The 21688-nt window shown below is 42.1% G+C and overlaps 1 protein-coding gene across 1 annotated transcript in view; it reads left to right on the top strand.

Annotated features, from left to right (window-relative positions):
* Window positions 1-21688, top strand: part of TTC14 (tetratricopeptide repeat domain 14) — a 71361-nt gene that overhangs the window by 10222 nt on the left and 39451 nt on the right. Inside the window, exons 2-6 of the mRNA XM_078666499.1 lie at window positions 8345-8472; window positions 9697-9896; window positions 16722-16806; window positions 16988-17117; window positions 19292-19447. Coding sequence (XP_078522625.1) covers window positions 8345-8472; window positions 9697-9896; window positions 16722-16806; window positions 16988-17117; window positions 19292-19447 — 699 coding nt within the window. The remainder of the gene's footprint in view (window positions 1-8344; window positions 8473-9696; window positions 9897-16721; window positions 16807-16987; window positions 17118-19291; window positions 19448-21688) is intronic.

Consider the following 21688-nt stretch of genomic DNA (forward strand, 5'->3'; position numbering starts at 1 on the left):
ACAGGAACAGCCTCCTTCTCTACGGGAGTCATCACCCACGGGCCCTAAGGGACAATTTACCTTTCGGGCAGTTCCTGCGAGTCCGCAGGAATTGCACTGATAAGGCTGACTTCAATCATGAAGCTGCAACTCTGCAACACAAATTACAGGATAGGGGGTACCCGACACGGCTGCTGCGGGATTCTCGCAAACGAGCTGGTAACAACCACCGAGAGGCCCTTTTGGAGTCTAGTCCGAGAGAGACGGATGATGTGATCACTTGCGTGACTTGTTTCACAAAACATTCAAGTCACATCAAGAAAATCATTAACAGAAATTGGCACATTCTGAACTCAAGCGATCTTGACATTCCACCGCCTCGCTTTGCCTTCAAACGCACGGCTAACCTAAAAGACTCTCTAATACATACACGCCCTAAGAAACAAAACAGTACTAATCAAACCACACTGTGGGGTCATCCGCCAGTGACAGGACACTTCCCATGTGGTGGGTGCGTTGTGTGCTCCCAAACAAGCACCATCAAGGAGATCACACTCTCAGAGACTTTCAAGTGGCAATTGCGTAAACATACGAATTGCAATAGCACCAAATGCATTTACCTTATCACTTGCCCCTGCAATAAACATTATCTGGGGATGACCATGAGACCGGTCAAACTCCGTATCATGGAACACAAGAGCAATATTAGATGCCTGAAAACCCACACAAGGCTCTATGAGCACTACACCCAACATGGCCATCAGGCAGATAACATAAAATGGGTAGTCTTGGAATCCCATCCCCACATTTCACAACAAGCCTTGTTCAGGATTGAACAAAGATGGGTACATCGCCTACGCCTTGATACTGTTGGTCTGAATGATTGTGTGCCATGGTCGCTAGTGTCACGTTGATACCTTGGGATATGTCTAGCTTGGGACACACCCTCCGTGCCCACGACACCACCTACTGACGTCCGGACCATCAAACAACACACATGATACCACATCCAACTCTCTGTACTTGGCCCGATGTCCCCTACCCACGTTGTAACCTTTACCACCCATCCATACCACTGCACATGGGTTTTCCCACCTGTACCATTGTCGTACTAACCAAATACCTAATTGGACGGACCTTGATTGCGTGCGTCTTCTGACCCCCTAAACATGACCACCACGCAGTAGTGTCTATGTCCCACTGCGCAGGCGAGTAACTGACTGCATTCACCCTGTGACTATCGCGCAAATCATTAAATTTATTCTAACATTCGAATTGCGCTTTACGTTCCTGTACCTTGCGGGAGACTCTGTGTCCATATATCTCCGGCCAAAAACATCACACCCATCAGTTATATACTCCCTCTCAGTATTCGACACCATGGCCTGGTCGAATATGACATCCCCTTCCCCTTTCCCTTACGATTCGAAATAGGTCCAACTGGATATTTCAGGCACCTATTTTTCACCACCAATATGGCCGCCTACCGGCGCCACTATCCTCCCTCCCGCCCCGCTCCAGTTGCCGGGCAAGCTGACTCTCTGACGCATGCGCGTAGTACCGCTGAGGCCCCGCCCCCACGCGGACTCGGCGAGACTCGGGCTACTAATACCGCTCTTGAGCCCAGTGCGGTTACCAGCTGCTCTGTCCTGACCAGACGGTGGGGGTAGGTGTTAGCGGCTCCGACCGCACGCTTTCCGGGTAAGTGGCTCGTTTGACTGTCTCGGGGCGCTCTGCCCCCTTTTGTGGACCGTGGGTGGTATCGCACATGCCTTGGGAGTGTAACCTACACGCCCATGTTTCTGCTCACGCCTCCAGCCTCCAACCGAGCACGGCTTAGTCTCCGGTGGCCGGGATGACGGTGTGGCCCGTCGGTTCAGTGAGTCCTGACCTCTAGCGCCCGTTGGGTGTGCTGGGTCGCCTCTCGCTGTTTCGTGGTCCGCGCCCCACTCTTGACCGCCGGTGTATCTGGCCGGCTCTACTGGATGGGTTAGGCTCCAGGAGTTAAACTTACGGCCGTTCGGGTGCATGTCCTCCGCATGAGCCCTGCCTCCTGGCGAGCCTCAACACCCATGATGCTACTTTCATTATGGGTTTAATACAGATGACGGGTTGTCATCAACACTGTCTTGCTCCCTCCCTAGGTTCCTGACCTTACGTGCAGGTCCCACTGGAGCAGACTGCGGGGCATCTCTCGATCTCCCCTAGGGTAAGAGCTCTCACTATGTGCCCCCCTTGGATATGAATTTTATAGTCCCGCAGCCACTCATTTTATATCTTCCTTTTGTTTTGTGCATGACATATAACTGTGCGCCCCACTAAGCAGACGCAGCTTGATGTCAATGCAACCATTGTTCTAAACCAATGGATTTAACCCCCCCCTTTTTTCCTTGTAAATACGAGTATGTCCTTTGATGTGTGTCGTGTGAGTTTGCTAGACAAACAGTTTACTGTCACGGTGTTCTGTTATGTTTTATCCCTCTAGGTCACTCATACCAAGCAGGATTTCCTTGCCTGCGCCTTTATGACCTTTTGGCATAAGGTTGTATGACTACAGTTTTTACTTTCACAATTTATTATTGTTTTCACTGTGTAGTACGTCCCACCCTGGGTCCTGATGAAATGCCGCGTAGGCATGAAACATGTTGACCACACCAGGGGGTTGTAGATATCTTGCCCAACATAGACCAGTAGCAACTATCTCCCCTCCCACCTTTTTACCAAGGGCGCCAGCCACTCTAATAAATTCTCTTGTGGACTGACCCACCTTTTTTATCTTCACCTCACCTCCTACGACTACACCCCTTTTTCTTCCCCACACACCCGCATGCACCATATGGCAGGGATTAAAGATCTCCGTTAAAGAGCCCCCTTGAGGGTGCCCGCTGAACATTGCAGCGCCAGTTCAGCGAGGAGCAAACCCATATGATGAAGCATGACATCTAGCTTGCTAGGTGTGTGAGGGTTTTAGTCCCAACAAGGGAATTCCCCCCTTCTTTGGCTTTTCTCTTTCTCTCTGTACACACTACATATTGACATACTCTACCTCCTCTCTACCCAATCTGGGGAACTTTGTACTTTACATTGTGGCTATTCTTTTGTTTGGTCACATATCTTCAACCCTCCTGAGAAAGTGTTGGGGATAATTGACCCAATACATGATTAGAAGATAAAGAGTGACATGGTAATCTGTAATCAGATACTTTGAGGTTTGGTACGTGGTCGCAGAAATAGAAATTGCTACTGAACTACAAATTCACATCTAGCAATCCCATTATCTAAAATGGAGTAACTAAAGTAAAACATTTGCTCTTCTGCTGCCCCCTCATTACTTTCCTCCCTACTAACCAAAGATATAATGTCCGCTACCTACAAAACAGTTTGCCTTAGATTGGTCATGGTTTATATACTAGTGTTTTAAGGAAGATTTGTCCATCGAAAAGTCTCCTTCTGTATTTACTGTAGCTTTTCCAGGCCTTTATTCTCCCATTCCTTCTATTTTACAGTGTCCCGGTGGAATAAACGTTACACAAAAAGTAATAAAATGGGTTCTTGGAGCTTATATTGGTAGAACATTCTGTAGAAGGTCGCTACAAATGTAATACCAGGGCATTAACAGTTTGTGAATGAAAATAATGGCTATGAGAGAACCTTGGACGTGAGGAAGTTTGAGTGGAACTTAACTCCAGATGTAATTGATAGAGTACAGTATCTCTACAGCTGCACAAATGACATATACACATGTATCAAATTATGTACCGGAGCAGTTGGTATATTTCCAGCTGGATGTCATTATTATTAATGTGGTACTGGGGAAAACTAAGGTTGATTGGCTTGCTACTGATTTTTTGGACATTAGAGGGCAAATGTTCTTTGTGGTTAGAATAAATAGCTAATTTTGTAAACTAAATGCCTGAATTAAAGAACATTCTGTACTGTAGGTGTACTTATGGTTAATCCAAGTAGGCCAAATTATATGCTTGTCCTGTAGTTTTATTTTTATAAAAAAGATTGTGCCAATGAGTTTCATTTTCCAAAAGTTGTGGTTTCTTTACAACGGAGAAAATTGTTGCTTGTCATGAATAATGACCACCCCTCTGTACTGGGCTAAGGGAGTGTAAATGGAGGAGGTATGCAATACATCTTCCAATATCTAGATAGTCATGATGAATGTTCAGCCTCGGTCAGAAACGATAAGTGCAAGGTTAGCTGGTCTGTTTTGCAACCTAGAAAGTTTAGACATGAACTTTTTCAGATGATTCCATGGTTATTCGTTTATAGTCTTGTCTAGTTTCTTTGAGACAATTTCTAGGTAAAGAAGAGACAATGCTTACTAGATATGCAGCTATATACACTTCAATACTTATCATTTATTCTTAAATGTACCCTTAATGTAAAACAGGTGTCTGCATGATTAAAACACCTGTTGCCACTAGCTATTGAAGGTGTGTTCAGGAACATGGTTGGGCAACGGGTACAGAAAACAAAGGGGGAAATGCACTAGTACCAGTTGAGTGGGTTTCTGTTTGAATGATGACATGAGTTTGGGGTGCTATAATCTGCTCTGTATTTTATGTGTATGTTTTGAAGGGGAGATGGATATTTTGGCCATGTTGCGGGTGCCTCTCTTAGAATAGAGAAGGCGTCCACTCCAGGTCCAACTTGCTAGCTAGACGTTGAACACTGTCTCGGAGCTTCTCTTTGAGCAGTAAATTCTCATCTCCTTAAATCGGAGATCTAAGAGAATTAGTAACCCCAGCTCTCTTTTATTGCTCATCACTTTGAACTTGTAAACACTCAACGGATTATCGCATGAGCACATCTACACCTGCATATGTGCTTGTGCTAAAAAGTTCACAAATATTTTCTAGGAGTACGATTTCCTGGCCTACATCTGTAAATTCTTGTGAATTCACGAAAGCCATACATCTGCACTAATGCAAGGACATATACCATGGGTGCAATTTATGACTTTCTTTGAGAATTGGGCCTCAAATTAGGTCTGGAGTTAACCCAGACCTTTTGTTTTTATTAAAAATATATCTGTCCATCCATCGATTTGGCTTCCGCTCTTTCACAAGGAGCATATCTGCACACTAAGTAGTTTTGTTCAGTGCCAGGGACTACTGTGGGCTTGTTAAGACAACATTTTTTATTGTTTTTTCAGTGTTTGTTATACTGGTGAGGGCCTGGCAGCTCCCACAAAGTTTTACAAAAAACATATCAAAACAAAACATATATTGACAACACCAAAAGGCTGACCACTAATATCAGACCTATTGACTTTTCCAATGCTTGTTTATTTTCATGTTTCCCATTATCTTGCTGAAACTGGTTGCACTTATTATCCGTTATGAATCTTTTTTGGAATCACTAGCATGCATCAACACCTTTTACTAAATTATGCTTCAAAGACATGCTATCTACTATTCACTTTAGTTTAGCAAAATGTTTTTTTTTTTCCTAGTTACTTTTTGTGGCGTACATTGTATTTCGAAAGCGAAGGATCCTCAATCTTGCTTTCAAGCTGCATCTAATTAGAGAGTATTCTGGGAACAATGTATGTTGTATCATATTGTTAAACTTTGCAAATGTGTCTACACATCTTTATACTGGAACCGCTGAGAGTAGTGCAGTCTGAGCGTACAAAATTTCCTTAGAGCGCTCACCCTAATGAAAAAGGCTTTGTATTAATGAACTATAAAATCAAGTTCGAACAAGAACAGCATTTACATATGGACACAAATATTACCTTAATTGCAGACAGTGGCCTTCCCTGATCCATAGTGTGGTACTGTAAACTGGCAGCCAAAGGGTTTGTGCTGCAGGGGGTTGGTCCTACTTGTCCCAAGGACAAAAAAAAACTTGCTGTCCTTGACCCCAAACAATACGTCCTGGGAGTCAGGCTATAGGAATTCCACACCCCTATAAGAACATAAATTAAAGAGCTGATTACGGATACAGCATTAAATCAGCAGTGCTCCACCGGACAGATAAACTATAGCTGGACAGCTTAAAACAAATAATGCCAGCAAATAGAAAGAAGGCAAATGCGCATTACAAAGCCTATGGGTGGAATGCATTAACTGGGAAGCTTTCAAAATGCCCACAAGAAGTCGTTAGCAAACAAGACAGCTGCGCTGTCTGGTAGGCTTCAACCTTAAAAATGCCCACACACCAACAAGAACTTGGAAGCTCAGTTATTGTTCTAAGGCAAACACATGATAAACTCCCACAAATACAATTTTTTATTGCTGGAAAAATGCATTTCTCAGAGTATACCGGTAATGCAGCAAACTCTTTAAGTTGTTTTGTATTTCAGAGAAATTTGGGAAGTCTGCAGCAACTGTGACACTTGCTGTTTCAGTGTGACAATTTTTTGTTGTTGTTGATGTGATGTCTAGTGAAGTTCATGATTGTTCATAATTTGTGCACTTCAGCCTCTAATGCATTTATGCATCTGGTGAGGTTTTGTGCCTAAGTCTAAGTTTTGCAAGATATCAGACCCGTATTGTGCAGATATGAGCTACTGGACCTTAATTGCCACGATCCTTGGCTCTTCACCGGGATCAAATACAACCCTTTTCTGAGCAGTTACAGGCTTCTTAGGGAGGTAGTGTGGGTCAGCGCAATCTCAGATCTCAACCAACTGGCACAGTAACTTGTGTTCAACCCATGCTTTTCTTTACACAGTAGTACACAATACTAAACAATTCAGTTTACAAATCCAGGGTGATACCCAGATCACTACTCCCATATGGGTGCTACACCTCATCCTTCCTGTTCTTGCTTTTCTCACACTGGGGACTCTGTGGAGAATTGTCCCCTCATCATGCTTAGGTAGAAGCCTGAATAAGGCGCAGATGCAGATTACGTTTAAGTCAAATGTACACTCAGTTGACTATTCACAAAAAGCCTTTAGTCCTTCCACTTACCTCGATGCATTTGCAGTGGCTCAGGCTATCCACCGCAGGCTAGGGCCTGCGGTAATCACGTGGCATCCTCAGCAACTGCCTGAAGCAGTAACTGAGGACAGACAAAGGTCCAGTCTTGAACTACAAACTTCTTCACCTTGAACAGTAGAACCTGCATCTCTACCACACGGCAGTGATCCGAAAGAACTAATCAGCAGCCCCTTGGTAACAAAGCCTTCATGGGATTTCTAAAGATAGCCCTGCCTCCTTCCTCCTTACATCAGCATGTGGATTTCTGCCCTCCAGCCATAGGAATGCAGGAAAAGCACTTTCGCTGTTTGGGGAAGCTGTCCTTCTCCTCAGTCTTGTGCCACACTAAACTGGTGCATCCAAAATGGATCCCAAAGTCTTCAGTAGTCGAACTCTCACACACCATCCTACTACCACATATGTACTGCTCACATGCTATACTCACACTGAACATACACCCAGAATGTCAGCACTAGGTTCTGGGTTTCATAACATTGGAACTTTAGGCAGGAGGGTCTTGTTAGGCCACACTCTCACTGATAGAGATAAAAAGGTCTGATTCTCAGTTTATCACAAGACATGATAAGCTGCCACCACAGCTTTATGTGCTAAACCTAGTACCAGGACAGTAGTTCTCTGCCTGCTATGAAAGCATAGTTGGTGTACACCCCAAGGTTACTGTACAAGTCCTGTATGGTCCAGACAGACCTAGGCCTCTGTACACAAGTTAGATCAGTGTGACGCCAGTGCCAAAATAAAGGTTGAATACCAGATACGCATCTAGTTGAACAGAAGTATTCGCCTGTATATCATACAGAGGACACAAGGTAATTCTCCGTCATAATATTGAGTTGCAAGTTTTTTTTTTATTGAAATTTTGCTGAAAACCCGGTCTTCTATAGATTTGTGCCCAAAAACAATAATTACGTTTTTCACAAAGTGAACAGAAGCATGAGCCTACTAAAATGTAATCGCATGTTCTATATAGTGTTTAGACCATCATTCGGCCTCTTCAAAGTGCTAAAGAGGCAGGGAAGCAGGAGTGTGACATGAAAAGGAGGGGGGGGGCTTGTGGGCTCGGCGCAGGGAGATTACAGTATTTTGCCTTGAATCATTCAATATGCATTCGAATGCCAGAGAAGGGATTAGGACCCAGGTCTCCACATTGTACAGTTAGCTTCTTAGCCACTAGCCTGTCGATACCGTATCTTCTTCGCTCTCTGGCGTTTGCTGTCTTGAAGGTCTTTTATTACGTACCAGTGAATAATATTTATCTAAATGTGGTGCCAGCAGGGCAACAGCTGACCCTTGTTTGCTAGCAGGTTTGGATTGGGAGGATTTTTTGTTTATTGCTCGATTTAGTGGATGCTAGGTCCTACTTGCCGCAATGCAGGTAATAATTCATCTTTTTCCCATTTCAGTAAGAAAGAGAGAAGAGTGGAAAACATTGAGGTGCAGCAGTTCATTGCAAGAAAAGCGGATCTCCTTTTTTCTCTTTCGTGGAAGCCAAACACAGCATCAGTAACAGAAAAGAATGAAGAGACAGAAGGTAAATAGCATAATTTGGTAAACCAATGCCTAAACAAACGTGTGTACTTGAAAGAAATACACTTTTACCTATTTGACAAGCCAAGAATATTACTATGATTTTTTTCAAACATCGATTTAATTGCCTACTATTAAACCCCATGTCTTTCTAGAAAATGTGAATGGAAAATCCCATTTGAATCACTGATGCTTCGTGCAACATGTACTTTAAATGCGATGACCTGTAGAATATATATGTACAGGAACATCGCAAATATATCTTGTATGAAAACTACATGCGGTTCTTTATTTTGATGATACTCTTTTAAAATTAATTCACATATTTGTATCAGTGAGCAATAAATCATTGTAAGTTCTCTAATTTCTAACTCGAACAGGAAACCTATAGGTACTGGTTAATCATCTTATAAGCTTACAATATTTTATCCTATTCATGGGTCATTTGTTATAGTTGTGTTCATTTCGTGAATGTCAAAGTGCTATGAAGGTGCATGGCTTAACAAAGGACCACAGTTCTATGTGGTAGATTTTTTGTACTTTAAGCCTGCTCTGTTTTAGCAAGCTTCGAGGAAGTGAAGTTTGAGTCTGTCTGCTTGGATTTGAACTCAAGACCTAAAGATCACTGTATATGGCTGTAGCAGGCATTCACCTCCCTGAACCATTGTTAAGGTTCAAGTTGATTGCATTGCTGTTAGTGCATTTTATTTTAGCTTTCTTATACATACCTTTTCCAGGAGCTTGCTATGCAATGTTCAGTGCATCCCAGCGAAAGCAGAGAAGAGGTCAACTGTCTGACCTTGACCTCGGCCCTTGCATTAGTTTCTTTATGCAATGAGGGTCTTCTCCTGCAACTGAATAGTAGATGCTACTTTCGATGGGCCAAGTGCAGCTCACTGCATACGCTTTCCTGTCCAGCATCATATTCCAACATCAGCCACTAGATATAGAAAGGATCTGTCTACTTTGCATAGTTATCTCTGCTACCAAGCCAATCTGTCCACCTTTCCCTGAATATCGCAGTTTGTATTTTAACATAGTGACTGAAATGCACTCTAGCCTTCCACGTTTACATCCTAATTTGTTTGTCTGTATATTTACTTTCTCAATGTGAAGCTAACTTTAAACTAGTCATGAAGAAATGTCAAATTTTGTTCCAGATTGCTTTTTGTTTGAGAATGTTTGGAAACCTGCATGCAGCTGATACAGTTGTTTGTTTTAATTGCAGCTTACTACGCTGTAATGCCTCCCTTGGAGCAGTTCATGGATGTACCCAGCAGAAAGAAGCGGGAGATGTTTTTCCGAGATGTTGAACGTGGGGATGTTGTTATTGGAAGGATCAGTTCCATTCGTGAATTTGGATTTTTCATTGTATTGAGTTGCCTGGGTAGTGGAATTCTAAGAGATGTCTTGCCACTAGAAATATCTGTAAGTACCAATTTCCCATGTTCAGCCTAGTAGGCCAATTGAAGAGGCCATATTTTGTAGCAGTTTAAAGTAATTTACTGACCTGAGCAGATGAAACCCAACAAGTGTATCCAGGATTCAATGGTTACTGCACTCTAAAGCTAGAGCAGATGTGTTCATTGCTAACGACTGGGAACAGTGTGACATAATGGTATAGATGATTGGGAAGGCTTATCGTATGTGTTTGGAATGGAATCGTAAATTGATTTTTGCATTATTTCAGTGCCATTTCGCGTAGAGCGGTAATGTTGAAAGCAGGGCAGCCCTTTCCTTATCAGTTGCATATTTATTTCAAACTGTGTCTGTCTTACTTCATAAAGCTGATGCGAGTGAGAGTATTTGGTAGCCTGCCCGCCTGCCTTAGTATCATGTACAGTGATTTAAATCGTTGAAAACAAAAGTGCTTATAGATCAGTACATTTACGAACATTGTCAGAGCATAAACCTATTTGGGAAACTTAGATCTACGAGTTAGCTAATTTTCAATTCTTTTAAAATCTGTTCAGAAAATTGTTTACATAAGGCAGTTTTAGCTTAGCATTTTCTTGCTACGCAATTTCCAACTCCTAATATCTTCAACATGTAGTTCAATATTATCGTTGAGGTTCCACTGTGAAACTCACTCAGTTCTTGTACAGTGGCAGTGAGACAATGGACTGATACTTTAAAAATGATAAGTATTAAGGCTCCAGTAACTCGCCACTGCAACATTGTCATTTTCTCCATGGGTCACTTATCATGGGCAGTGGTTTCTTTTTAGTACCTGAACACTACTAAATTGGTTCGAGAAGCAGTGATGTAGGAGCAAAACCCCCTATCTGTATTAATGTAATTGGTTAAGCCTTAACAACAACGCTGCTTGATCTTTTTCTAAACTCTAAACCCATTAATGACTGTTTAAGTACGTGTAGGAAAATAAATTAGTAGAGGGAAGTAAGCTTTTTATCCTCTAGGGGGTCGTATCCTGAATTTATGACTGTGATCCTGCAGGATCCTTGAAATAGTGTATAGTTATTCAAACCCTGCAACGTTTGCATCACAAAGTCCCTTCAACACAACAGTACTTGCTTAAAATTGACACATGTATTTTCTTGTAAATATTCGTAACTTTTTTTTAGGGTTTCCTTGTACTTCCAGTGGATTTGGACATTTGTTCTCAAATTCAGAAAGATGCTCCTTATAGTAGAGTGCTCTTCAAGTGCCCTTTTACTGCTAACCCTCCAGTTATGACTTAATTAGCTCTGCCCTAAAGTGTTTGCGTTGGTGCATTTTATGGGGATTAGTTGTACTTGTTGACAAACGGAGAACAGTGGTGGTTCCCCTTTTAATTAATCAGTAGATTTATAGAGCGCTTCTTGTTACCTGTGAGGGTATCCAGGCGCTGGCAGGGTCCTGTTGATTAGCCGAATAACCAAGTCTTCAGACACTTTCAGAACTCTGGAAGAGATGGAGGCGATCTGTAGATGAAAGGGTAGCTCATTCAATGTCTTCGCTGCTAGGTAGGAAAATGAGCGACCTTTGCATCTGAAGCGGGGTATGAGGGTTAGAGAAAGGGAAGTGGCGTGGAGTGGAGGTGTCTGGTGGGCTGATGAAATTTCAGGTAGTGGTTCAAGTAGGTGGGTCCGCAGTTGTGTAGGGTCTTGTTTGCATGTGTCAGTGGCTTGAACTGGCATCTTTTCTGTAGAGGGAGCCAGTGGAGTCCCCCAAGTTAGGAGGTGAAGTGAGTTTGTCTAGGGAGATCCAGGACGAGTCTGGCTGCAGCATTCAGCATGGCATGTAGTCGTCAGAGCGGGTGAGCTGCGATACTTGCGTAGAGAGTGTTGCCGTATTCCAGTCTACATAGTGCTAGTAAAAGTAGTTTACTCAATAAGTCAACAGTTACTGGTTAGTAACCAGTTGTAAGGTACACCTAATTATTTTTGTCACGGTTTGGCACAAGGTTGTATCTAGTTGGTAATAACCCAACAGAATCAAAGCCATCTATCCTGTCTGAACAACTCTGAGCCTAACTTGTACACCACTGGTAGTCAGTTTGCATAGTGGCTAGCAAGTTTGCAGTGAGCCGTTCTGCAAATGAAAACAAGTGCATTTAACGAAACAGCACTATAACTTATTAGTTTCAGACAAGACAGGAATCAATTTCTACGCCCCTAATCAGATGTGATGTATTCTTCTGTTTCGTTTTTTCAAATTGTCAGTATTTTATTGGTGCAAGAAATTGGGTTATTAGTTAAGGGTTGCGACTACCCACCTTAAGTCGGCACCATCCTTAGTCGGGATGAAACTTTAAAGACACTGAATTAACCTCAACTCCATTCCATGGTAGCTATGACACAAAGCAGCCAGGCTTAATTCCGAGGTAATGTGTTAAGCATTTATGCAGTGCTCAAAGCAGTAATAAAGTTGAAAGACCATGCAGTAAGCATTCCAAACCAGTTTAGTAAATTAGAGTAAATTGTAATAATTTAATTGACCCCAAAACAACAAAAATCCATCAAGGGGACCCAGATATAGGAAATGTTAATGTTTGAAATAAAAATAAGTGTAAAAAACCATTAAGGGCCAGCCATGGCCAAGTGATAGCTGTAGACCGGGACCTAAGTGTGATGGAGCAAGAGTTGGATATAGCTACTAGATTCCACCTGGTTGGAGCCGTTACCATGGGACTTAGTCTCAAAAATGGAAGTCTAAAATCTTCAGCTGGGCAAAGCAGCAGACTGTAGCTGAGTGGGATTCCAAGACGTCATGCAGCTGTTAGATGACGTCCAAGTGAAGCTTTTGGTGGGAAGCTCTGAGTGTGAGAAATAAGAATTTCATGCCGAGGAAAAGTCCTTTGCCAGCCGGATACTTTTGGTGCCTTCGCCTGGTCATGATTTCTTTGTTTGCCTTTACTGCCAGATGTAAAAAATTAGGACTTGCGATTTCCAGCCTGCGATTCTTACCGAATTGCAATACCCAATGTACTAAAGACTGATTTTTTTAACACAGTGATTCCTAGAGGGGACACAGATTGAACGTCCTAAATAATATTAATGAGGTAGGTCGCATTTTGTGACCCACTATGAATCACATGGACAAGAAACACAGTTGAAAACAATACAATCAATACACATGAATGAAATGGTTATTTTAATCATTGGTTATAATCATATATAAAAAAACTTTTATAAAAAAACTTATTTTGTTACGGCGAAGTGGGTGTGTAGTGAGAAATGTGCATGGAAGCTCATCAAAGGTATACACACATGTGAACAAATTCAGTGGTCCAAGTTGTGCATCTTAAAAACAAAAACTGCACCGCCCATTTATACAACATCTAATCTATCAAGGGTGGTAGTCGACGTTTCGATGCCTCAACAAGATGGAGGTGGGGACGGGAGATGGTTCATCATCAGGACTCATAAGATAAAGAGGAAGCCAAATAAAGCAGTACGAGCTCTGAAAAAGAGAAAATAAACATAGTTCAGAACAGATAGTCTTATGTGTGAGGTGTAAGCCCTTAATATATAGTGTAAGAAAGTCGTCCGTCCCTAAAATAAGAGCTCAAGATATAGCCGGTAGGCTGCTCAAAAATTGCAGAAGTGGAGAGAAAAACCTGTACCTGAATCCTGGTGGGTCAGATGAACAGGTAACACTATTGTAACAGTGATGTCTATCCCACTGGAGTATGGCTGAAAAAGACAATGATAAAAAAGGAGGGATAAGGTCTTCAAGTGCCCTGAGGGAAGTTGTGTGAATAAAAAAACTGGATAATAAAAAAAAAGAAATGCTATACCTTTCAGATTTTTCAGAAGAAAAATTATAACGGATGTTAAATGCCACAGATTACTTGATATTAGAGGTAATTTGGGGGTTCCAAAAGTTCTTACTGTGTTCTCCAGGAAGGGAGAAAGAAAAGCAGCATTAAGGCACACAGAAATTATGTGCACTGTATCGCAGCGCTTGTGAGCACGGAGTGCTCCACCGCATTCAGAAAATAAACGGGGATTTCCAAAGATTGGTCCGTGGTCTGCAGATGTGCACGCCGGTCGGGCAAATTCTGATGAATAGAGACCTGTGCTCGCATATATAGACAAGTGTCTCTCGCTGCATATGCTCAGTGGAGAAGGCCCACAATGCCATGGGAGAGCAGTGGAGGACAAAGAAGGACTAATAGGCAAAAATCAATAATAAGTGGCCGCCATTTTGGGAGAACATAAATTGTCCAATGGAAGGGCCACAGGAAAGAAGAATAGGAAAAATGGCCAGATCAACAGATTAGAAACAGGAGTTTTGTCAAGCAAAAAAAATCAACAGCGGTGTAACACAACAATGTAGTATACATGATGAATGCAGAGAGCATCCAGGCTAAACCGCTTAATCGGTACAGAAGTATATTAAAGTAGCGGCAATCTTCTTCAAGTACAAGGCAAAATCAAGGGAGATAAAATGATGATGGAGTCCTAAGTGAACATTAAGATAGCATTTATGTTTGGAAAGGGTTGGCCAAGTGACACACATTCCGAGATAAGAAGTTATCCCGCTCATCAGTTACAAGTTACATCAGTTACTGAAACAAAAATTCAAGAGCGTAGAAGACAAGATAAATGGAGCTTAGAAGGGAAGAGGGTAGAGTAAAGGGGTAGGAGGGAAATAGAATGGAGAGACGAAGGAGAGTCTGCCCAAAGTACAGCTGGGTAGGTGGCGGCCAAGGGGGAAGTCCACAGCCCATCTCCTCTATAGCTATCAGGTAGCTCCACAGGGCATCAGCCAAATAGCTGGGTCTCAACGGGAAACATTTAAAGAGCATAGGGGACGAGATAAATGGAGCATAGAGGGGGAAATGGGGTAGGGTAAAGGGGTAGGAGGGACAATGCGGCGGAGAGATGAAGGAAAGTCTGGCTGGGTAGATGACGGCCAAGGGGGAAGTCCACAGCCCCATCTCCTCTTTAGCGATCAGGTAGCTCCACCGGGCATCGGCCAGAAAGCTAGGTCTCCACGGTCAGAGGTAAGTTCATAGATTCGGTTTGATGTCTGGTCGATGTCCGTTTTTTTTTACCCAGAGTAGTAGCACAACGTGGTAGGGGCCACGGTGGCAGCCATCTTGGGGTCAGGCAAGCGATTCTAGCCTTGGTGTAAAACTCAGACCTACCCCAGCGCCATGAAGCCGCCACCCAGTACAGCGCAGTTCTTCCTCAGATGTAACCCCCAATGTCCCCGCAGCTCCAGCACACAGTGAAGGGTGGTTAGAGAATATGTTATCTCCACCAGGGCCTTTGAGTCCTCATAGCTGGCGTGGGTGCTGTCTCTTACATCACCTCCTCATGGTACCATTTTGCCGCGCTATCTTAAGGGTGAGGGGATCTTATGGGAGCAGGTTGTTTGATTGTGTGCTCATTGTTCGTTCCGCCCGTGATCCGATATACATGCCTGGGATCAATATTGCCCAGAGTGTACAGCAAGCCCTGCTTCACGCTGTGGGCGTTGCGTTGATATCAAGTGCCACAGTAACGGCTCGTGGTCCTATGGGGTCGATTTGTGAGTTATTAACACGGGACTGCTAGGAGAGCACAAAGTGGATGTTGGGCGCTTATAACTCTCCTGATAGATGCGCCAGCTATGTTCAAGTCATGCAGCCATTTAAAAGTATCGCTTTCGGCTGCCGTATGGTTTGTGAGCCAACTTATCTGTTAAGCAGCGGGCATATCGCAGGCAGACTGGTCCGATGCGTCGACGGTTGTATTTGGCGCTATAGACCTCTTTGCTGGTCCTGGGAACTACTGGACTCTGCAGCGCTGCTTCGGTCTAATCAACGTCCCACTTCGCCATTTTGACTCGGCTGGGATGGTTGGAGCTGCGTGTGATTCACTCTGTTTTTCTCCGGATACAGTGTGTCTTTTCCCCATTCAACCGCATCTGCTGCTAGCAGTTGTATTCCGATGCCGATATTTATTAAATGGTTGCATGCATTTTGACCAAATAAGCTATTTTTGGTTGGATTTGTGTTCCGTCCGGCGGAGCAGCACTAGGGAGCAGCCATTCTGCAGCGCCTGCAACCCATATATTAAACAAATGTTTGCTTTGTGGAGTATAGGAGCTACGTATTCATATAAACCTATTTATTACAAAAAAATCACTTATTTTGTCTTTTATGTAACCTTTTCTCAAACTGATTTGCTTGAAAAATAACATGATAATTATCATAGTGTATTACTATACTTAAATCTAGATTGTTTTTACAGTAAACATTTGTATAACGTATAGTGTTTGATTCTAGTGACCAAAGCTTTGCCTGCCATCTGCTTACTCCTCCTGACAAACATGCAAGTTAAACATTGAAGTGGAGGCATTCGCTAAGCGGTAGAATAATTCATACAGTGGCCAACAGCACTATATAGGTAGATGAATACTGTTCTGGGCTAACCCAGAATGCGATTGACAAGCAGTAGCTGACCCAGAGCCCAGTCTTGTGGATGCAAAATGGTTTGCAAACTGCTAAAACTGTTAAGCAAGTTCCTTCATCAAAACAAAATGATATAAAGCCCTGATGCTTTCCTGCATCCCCGTATATTGCCTTTAAATGCTTTGTTTATAACCGTGTTGTGCAGTCCACATTTTACATCTGTGCTTCAATCTTTGAAATGTTTGGGGAAACTCAATAAAAATGTTGTATTTACCTGTATTCAAAATTACTAGGGTATTTACGCCATAGGAGGAACTTCGATCTCAACATTGCAAACATTTTTTGAATTGGCTAGTTCTTAATCTTTTAAATTCGACTTTTTTTTTTATTTCCTTGCTTTGTAGGCCCTTTGTCCTTTGAGAGATGTGCCTTCTCTAAGTAGCCATGGTGATCCCTTGTCATATTATCAGACTGGAGATCTTATACAAGGTACTTTCTGTTTTCTTTGTGAATGCTTCTTGACCCCTCACCCCACCCCAATGTGCCCCCGTCCTCGCACCTGTGATTCTGTAGAATAAACGAGATCCTCATCCTAATCTTTTGATTCTTGAATTGTCTTGAGACGTTGGATTCTTAGTACCTTAATGCTTTTTCTGGGTTTATTTTACAGCTGTAATAAAAGACATTGATCGATATCACGAGAAAATTACTGTGTCCCTGCAGAGCTCTGCTCTTCCTTCCCATCTGTCTTCTATGAAGTTGGGAGTTATTCCAGCTGAAGATCTGCCTGCATATTACAAGTAAGATAATTGTGGATCCACAGTTGTGCCTTTTAATTTCTAAATTGATCAGGTTTGTAATCTTGAAACTTGGCAAACAAAATAAAAAGAAGTCTAAGTCAGTATATTTCAGCATCCAAAAAAGAAAGGGATGGACAATGCAAGTAAAAGATTGAAAACAACCTTAAGAATCTGTTTTTAGTTCCATAAATGTGATGCTCTAAGATTTAGACCCTGTAAGGATACCACAGTGGAGCATGTGAATCTTTTAACTTGGGTGATACTATGGGTGAAACCTTCTCTTAGGAATTCTCTTTCCCTACATTTGTGCAGTGAATGGACACGAGAAAATTCATGAAAGGACCAGGAAACTATTGTTTAGGCTGTCTTTTGGACTCTTTACAGCGGGCAGCCTCAGCCGACTCCATCTGGAGCAAAATCCCCCTTGCTCTTCGGGAGACCTCTCCACCCTCACAGTACTCTGGAGTGACTCCTGCAATGCTTTATGTGCCATCTAAATATAATAGACTAAATATCGGAGAGGATGTAGTCTTACGACTAGAGCGGTCGACCTAGAAGGTGGGGAACCAGGTTAGTGTCTCGGCAACGACGCTCAACATCCTGGGATTCTGGGCAAATCACTTAATCTCCCTGTGCCTAACAAAAATGAATGTGTCCCAATGTAACGAAACTGGTGCTCGTGTAAAGCGCTCCAAAATCCAATGTCTCGGGTCTAAGTCGCGCTATATAAAAAAAAAAATACTTGCACGGGAGATCCAGATGATGCAATGGAGTGTAATTGATGTCGGTCTTCAAAAATCTGGTGGAGCTCCTCCTGAAAGTTCTTGCCCCAAACAAGCCATCATCTGAGCTTCAACAGTCCTCAATATATGTAGTTGAATTGGATCCAAAAGGCACGATAGTGAAAAACCAGGATTTAGAATATAAAGTTTGAGCCTAAGATTAGAGTTGTCCACACCTGCTGTGGTTCTGGTCCCACCTTCAGAATCCAGTCTTGTTGCGAGATCAAAATGGTTATGTTAAGTGAATCATCATTACTAACGCCCGCTAATTCAATGTAATGTAAGCCATTTGGAGAAGTCATTTTATCTTACTTGAATGCTGACACAGGTATGGAGACCTTATGCCTGATACTATTGCATGTTTATCGGGCTGTAATTGCAGAGTATTTCAAGGATGCTGAAGTCTCTGCAGCTCACTTGACTGATTACAGTCGGACGACAAACACAAGCCCTGTCCTAGACCCGATGCCAAATTGTTTTCCCCTTTCTTCCTTCTTCTGAAAGTGAGTAATAACTCCGTCTGAATCCCAGCTCCCTTCTTGAAGGGATGACTCTACAACTGCATTTTTTAATAAAAACAGGCTTAATTATTTTTTTTTGCAGTCTAAGGCATCTCAAAAAATTTTGCCAATTTGAAGATTCAGAGTGTCATCAGAACACCCTCGGAAAAGATATTTGTACCATTTTCAGCCTATATTTGCAGTCTAGTCAAATAGTATTAATATGGCCTAATCAACCCAATTATCGTTTGAGAATCATCAGCATCAATAGAGAAAAGTAATAACACTTGTAGATTCTAAGGAAAGTTAGTGGGCATGGTTGCATCGAAGCAAGATTTGAGGATTCTGGATGGCCTTTTGAATGGCTTCTCATATGCTGATTCAGATTAATATCTTTTGTACATTATAATGAAAATATTAAGCCTATGGTCTTGTCAGATATTTCCAATGCTTATCCCAGCATGTTCTAGATTGTCTGTGATTGCCAGTTGTATATTAAATCGGAGAAATTAATTAACTGGAAGGCAGGAAATGGCGGTTTTAGCATTCTCTACCCTATGACTTGAAAATGCAGCTTGTCAGCGATGGTCCTACACTCTGGTAATAAATCCACAATAACTGGCTGCAGGTAGGGCTTATATCCCAAAAGATAGTTGTTCATTGAGTAACATTTTAATCGCAAGTAGGGAAGGTGGTTATGGTACTGTTGATGACGACATGAGTGATTCAGTTCCTCTACAAAGCTCCCATTGACTTGAATGCACACACATCTGATAGTTTTAACTGGTCTCTCTGCTAGGATGCTGGCTTCAGAGAAATCAGAGCTTTGTGTTTTGAAAGACGCTAGATAATTGAAAATAACATTTTAATTGTATTTATTTTCTTTTTTAAGGCAAAGCATTGCTCTCTCCAGTAGTCCTTCACAGGAGTACGAAAAGGCTTTGCACCAATCCCTAGGATTTGCCAATCCATCAACAGTTGAGTTCCTTTTGGGGAGGCTGGGAATCAGTGAATCAAACCCACCATCTTTAATGAGAGGTCTACAAAGGTAAGGCCCTGCTGGGGATTTATATTGTGATGCCTTTGTTTACTGAAGAAACTAAGGCAGCTTGCACAACTGTTTACTTGTTCTGTTTTGCAACAGCTCTAATGGCTCTAGGTACTTTAAAATATTAAGTGTATCGCACAATGTCACATTATATGTTGTTACAATTTAGCTAACATCGAAACCGCTTTCAAAACCTAGTGCGTGAATATGTCAGTGTCTACTACCATCGGTTGTGTAGGAGCGCTTGGGCCTGCAGCTCTCCCAAACAGTCAGGAAGTCATTGCTGGGCTTCTCATTAGAGCAAGACTCGTGGAGCTCTCCTGACTCTTTCATGGTATGTACCAGTTACCAAGGTTGATAAACCAGAGAAAAATATATGGATGTAACACACCTGAAACCGCACAGTGAGGCAGCATGGTTTGAATGAATCCGTGCTTGACCTATCTCATAGATGCAGATGGAGGTGTGCTACAGAGCAGTCATCACAATATAGGGTGCACCCAACTGAGTCTTTACCAGACCACCACTTCTCTGAAACTAGGCCTGTCATTGGCAGTACTTGAATTTCTGAAAATGAGTGCCTTGGCAAAGCTTCATTTAACTCGTCTCTCTCCTTGTAATTTTTAATGTATTTGTAATTTTACGATCGCATGCCGATGATTGCTTAGTGGCACATTTCATGGTCGATATAGTAGGTCTGTGGGATTTTTTTTTGTATTGTTTTTTAATGGTGCAAGCCAATGACAAAGGCAATGGAGTTCAATGGGAAAAGTCCTAGGAGATGCCGTGGGTCTCATCTATTTATTGTGAGACGTGAGAAAAACAGCAGGCCCCACCTAGTTAGCTTTATTATTGTGTAAAGCATATGTAAAAGTCAGTAGGCCTTTAATGGATGGATTGGATTAGCATTACTTTGTATTAAAGTCAGTGGCCAGTATAATTGGCAAGGAGTCTGTTGTTGGTTACCTCTCGGACAAAACCTGAAGAAAGCGATTTGCACTGTGAGATTCTTGGTTAGCGCCCCTAAGAGGTGTTCAGTATTTTTATGCCAACTCTATATTTCTATATATTTATAATTTCCTTACTGTCTACTCGTTGGTTAATTATAGGATAGTGTATTCTCAATATAGTACACCTGAGTTCGGTTATTGTAATGAGTCAATGATAAATGCTACAGGCCTGATTGTTTCATTGGGAAAAGTTATCAGATGGCCTAGGTCCAGTTTGTTTATTATGAAGAATTACGACAACGCAAGTAGGCTTGAGTTATTTATTGTGAAAATCCTATATTAAAACCAATAGGCCTTTTAGGGTGGATTGCTTCTCCTCTGCGTTAGTACCTTTTCATACTGGCATTTTATTACACAGACTCTGTAATGCTCCACTAGTAAGCAGTGATTTTTATCTCCTGGATTTGTCAAGCTCTGGGAGTAATAGATTTGCACTGTGAAAGTCTTTGCAAGTCCCTCTTAAGAGGGCCTGCCAGATGTAGTGGTTTTCTAGTCTGTCAGCCTCTTCTGTCTGTCCGAATGTCATTCACATTTTGCTTCTCTCATGGCCGTTAATGCTGGGGCAATGAGTTAGCCTTACTACCTTGTAATTAAAGTCATTTTGTCTGATCACCTATGCACATTTCTCTGAAAATGAAGGTACTTCACAGACTGGGCTGGTGGTCAGTCTTTTAGTTTTCCATTTTTATCTTTTTATAGTTCAACTTTCAATTTTTTTCGTCTTTATTTTTTCCTTTTTTTGTGTAAGAGCATGACGCAGATCCACAGACAGTCCTGCTTGGGCAGCTTGCTTGCCTAATTTCATCTGCTGGGTGCTGTATCCTCTGCAGCCATTATTTCCAAAGTAGGCAGCCGTCTTGAAATGGTATTATTCATAGTGTATCATTCTTTACATTTACAAGAAGGTCACCATGTTTCGAAGCATTCGGTTAGCCACCATGGCTCTGTACAAGAGTGATACAGTATACACTTTTACGTTTGAAGATGGCCACCTAGTGTAATGTTTCCAGAGCTATTGTCATTAATAGTATTGTTCATAGATTTTTTGTTGTTTTTACCACAACCAATAGGGCCAACACACTACTTTCAAATGTGGCAGCGATGTTTGTTTTGTTTAAAACAAAGATACACTATGTGCAAAACCATTGCAAGACTGCCTCCCGCCGCTATGTTTAATTTAATTTTTGTATTGTAAGCATATGCCCACCAAGTTCAGGTAGAAGCGTTTCTT

This window comes from Lissotriton helveticus, chromosome 11, assembly GCF_964261635.1.
Source record: "Lissotriton helveticus chromosome 11, aLisHel1.1, whole genome shotgun sequence".
Classification (NCBI taxonomy): domain Eukaryota; kingdom Metazoa; phylum Chordata; class Amphibia; order Caudata; family Salamandridae; genus Lissotriton; species Lissotriton helveticus.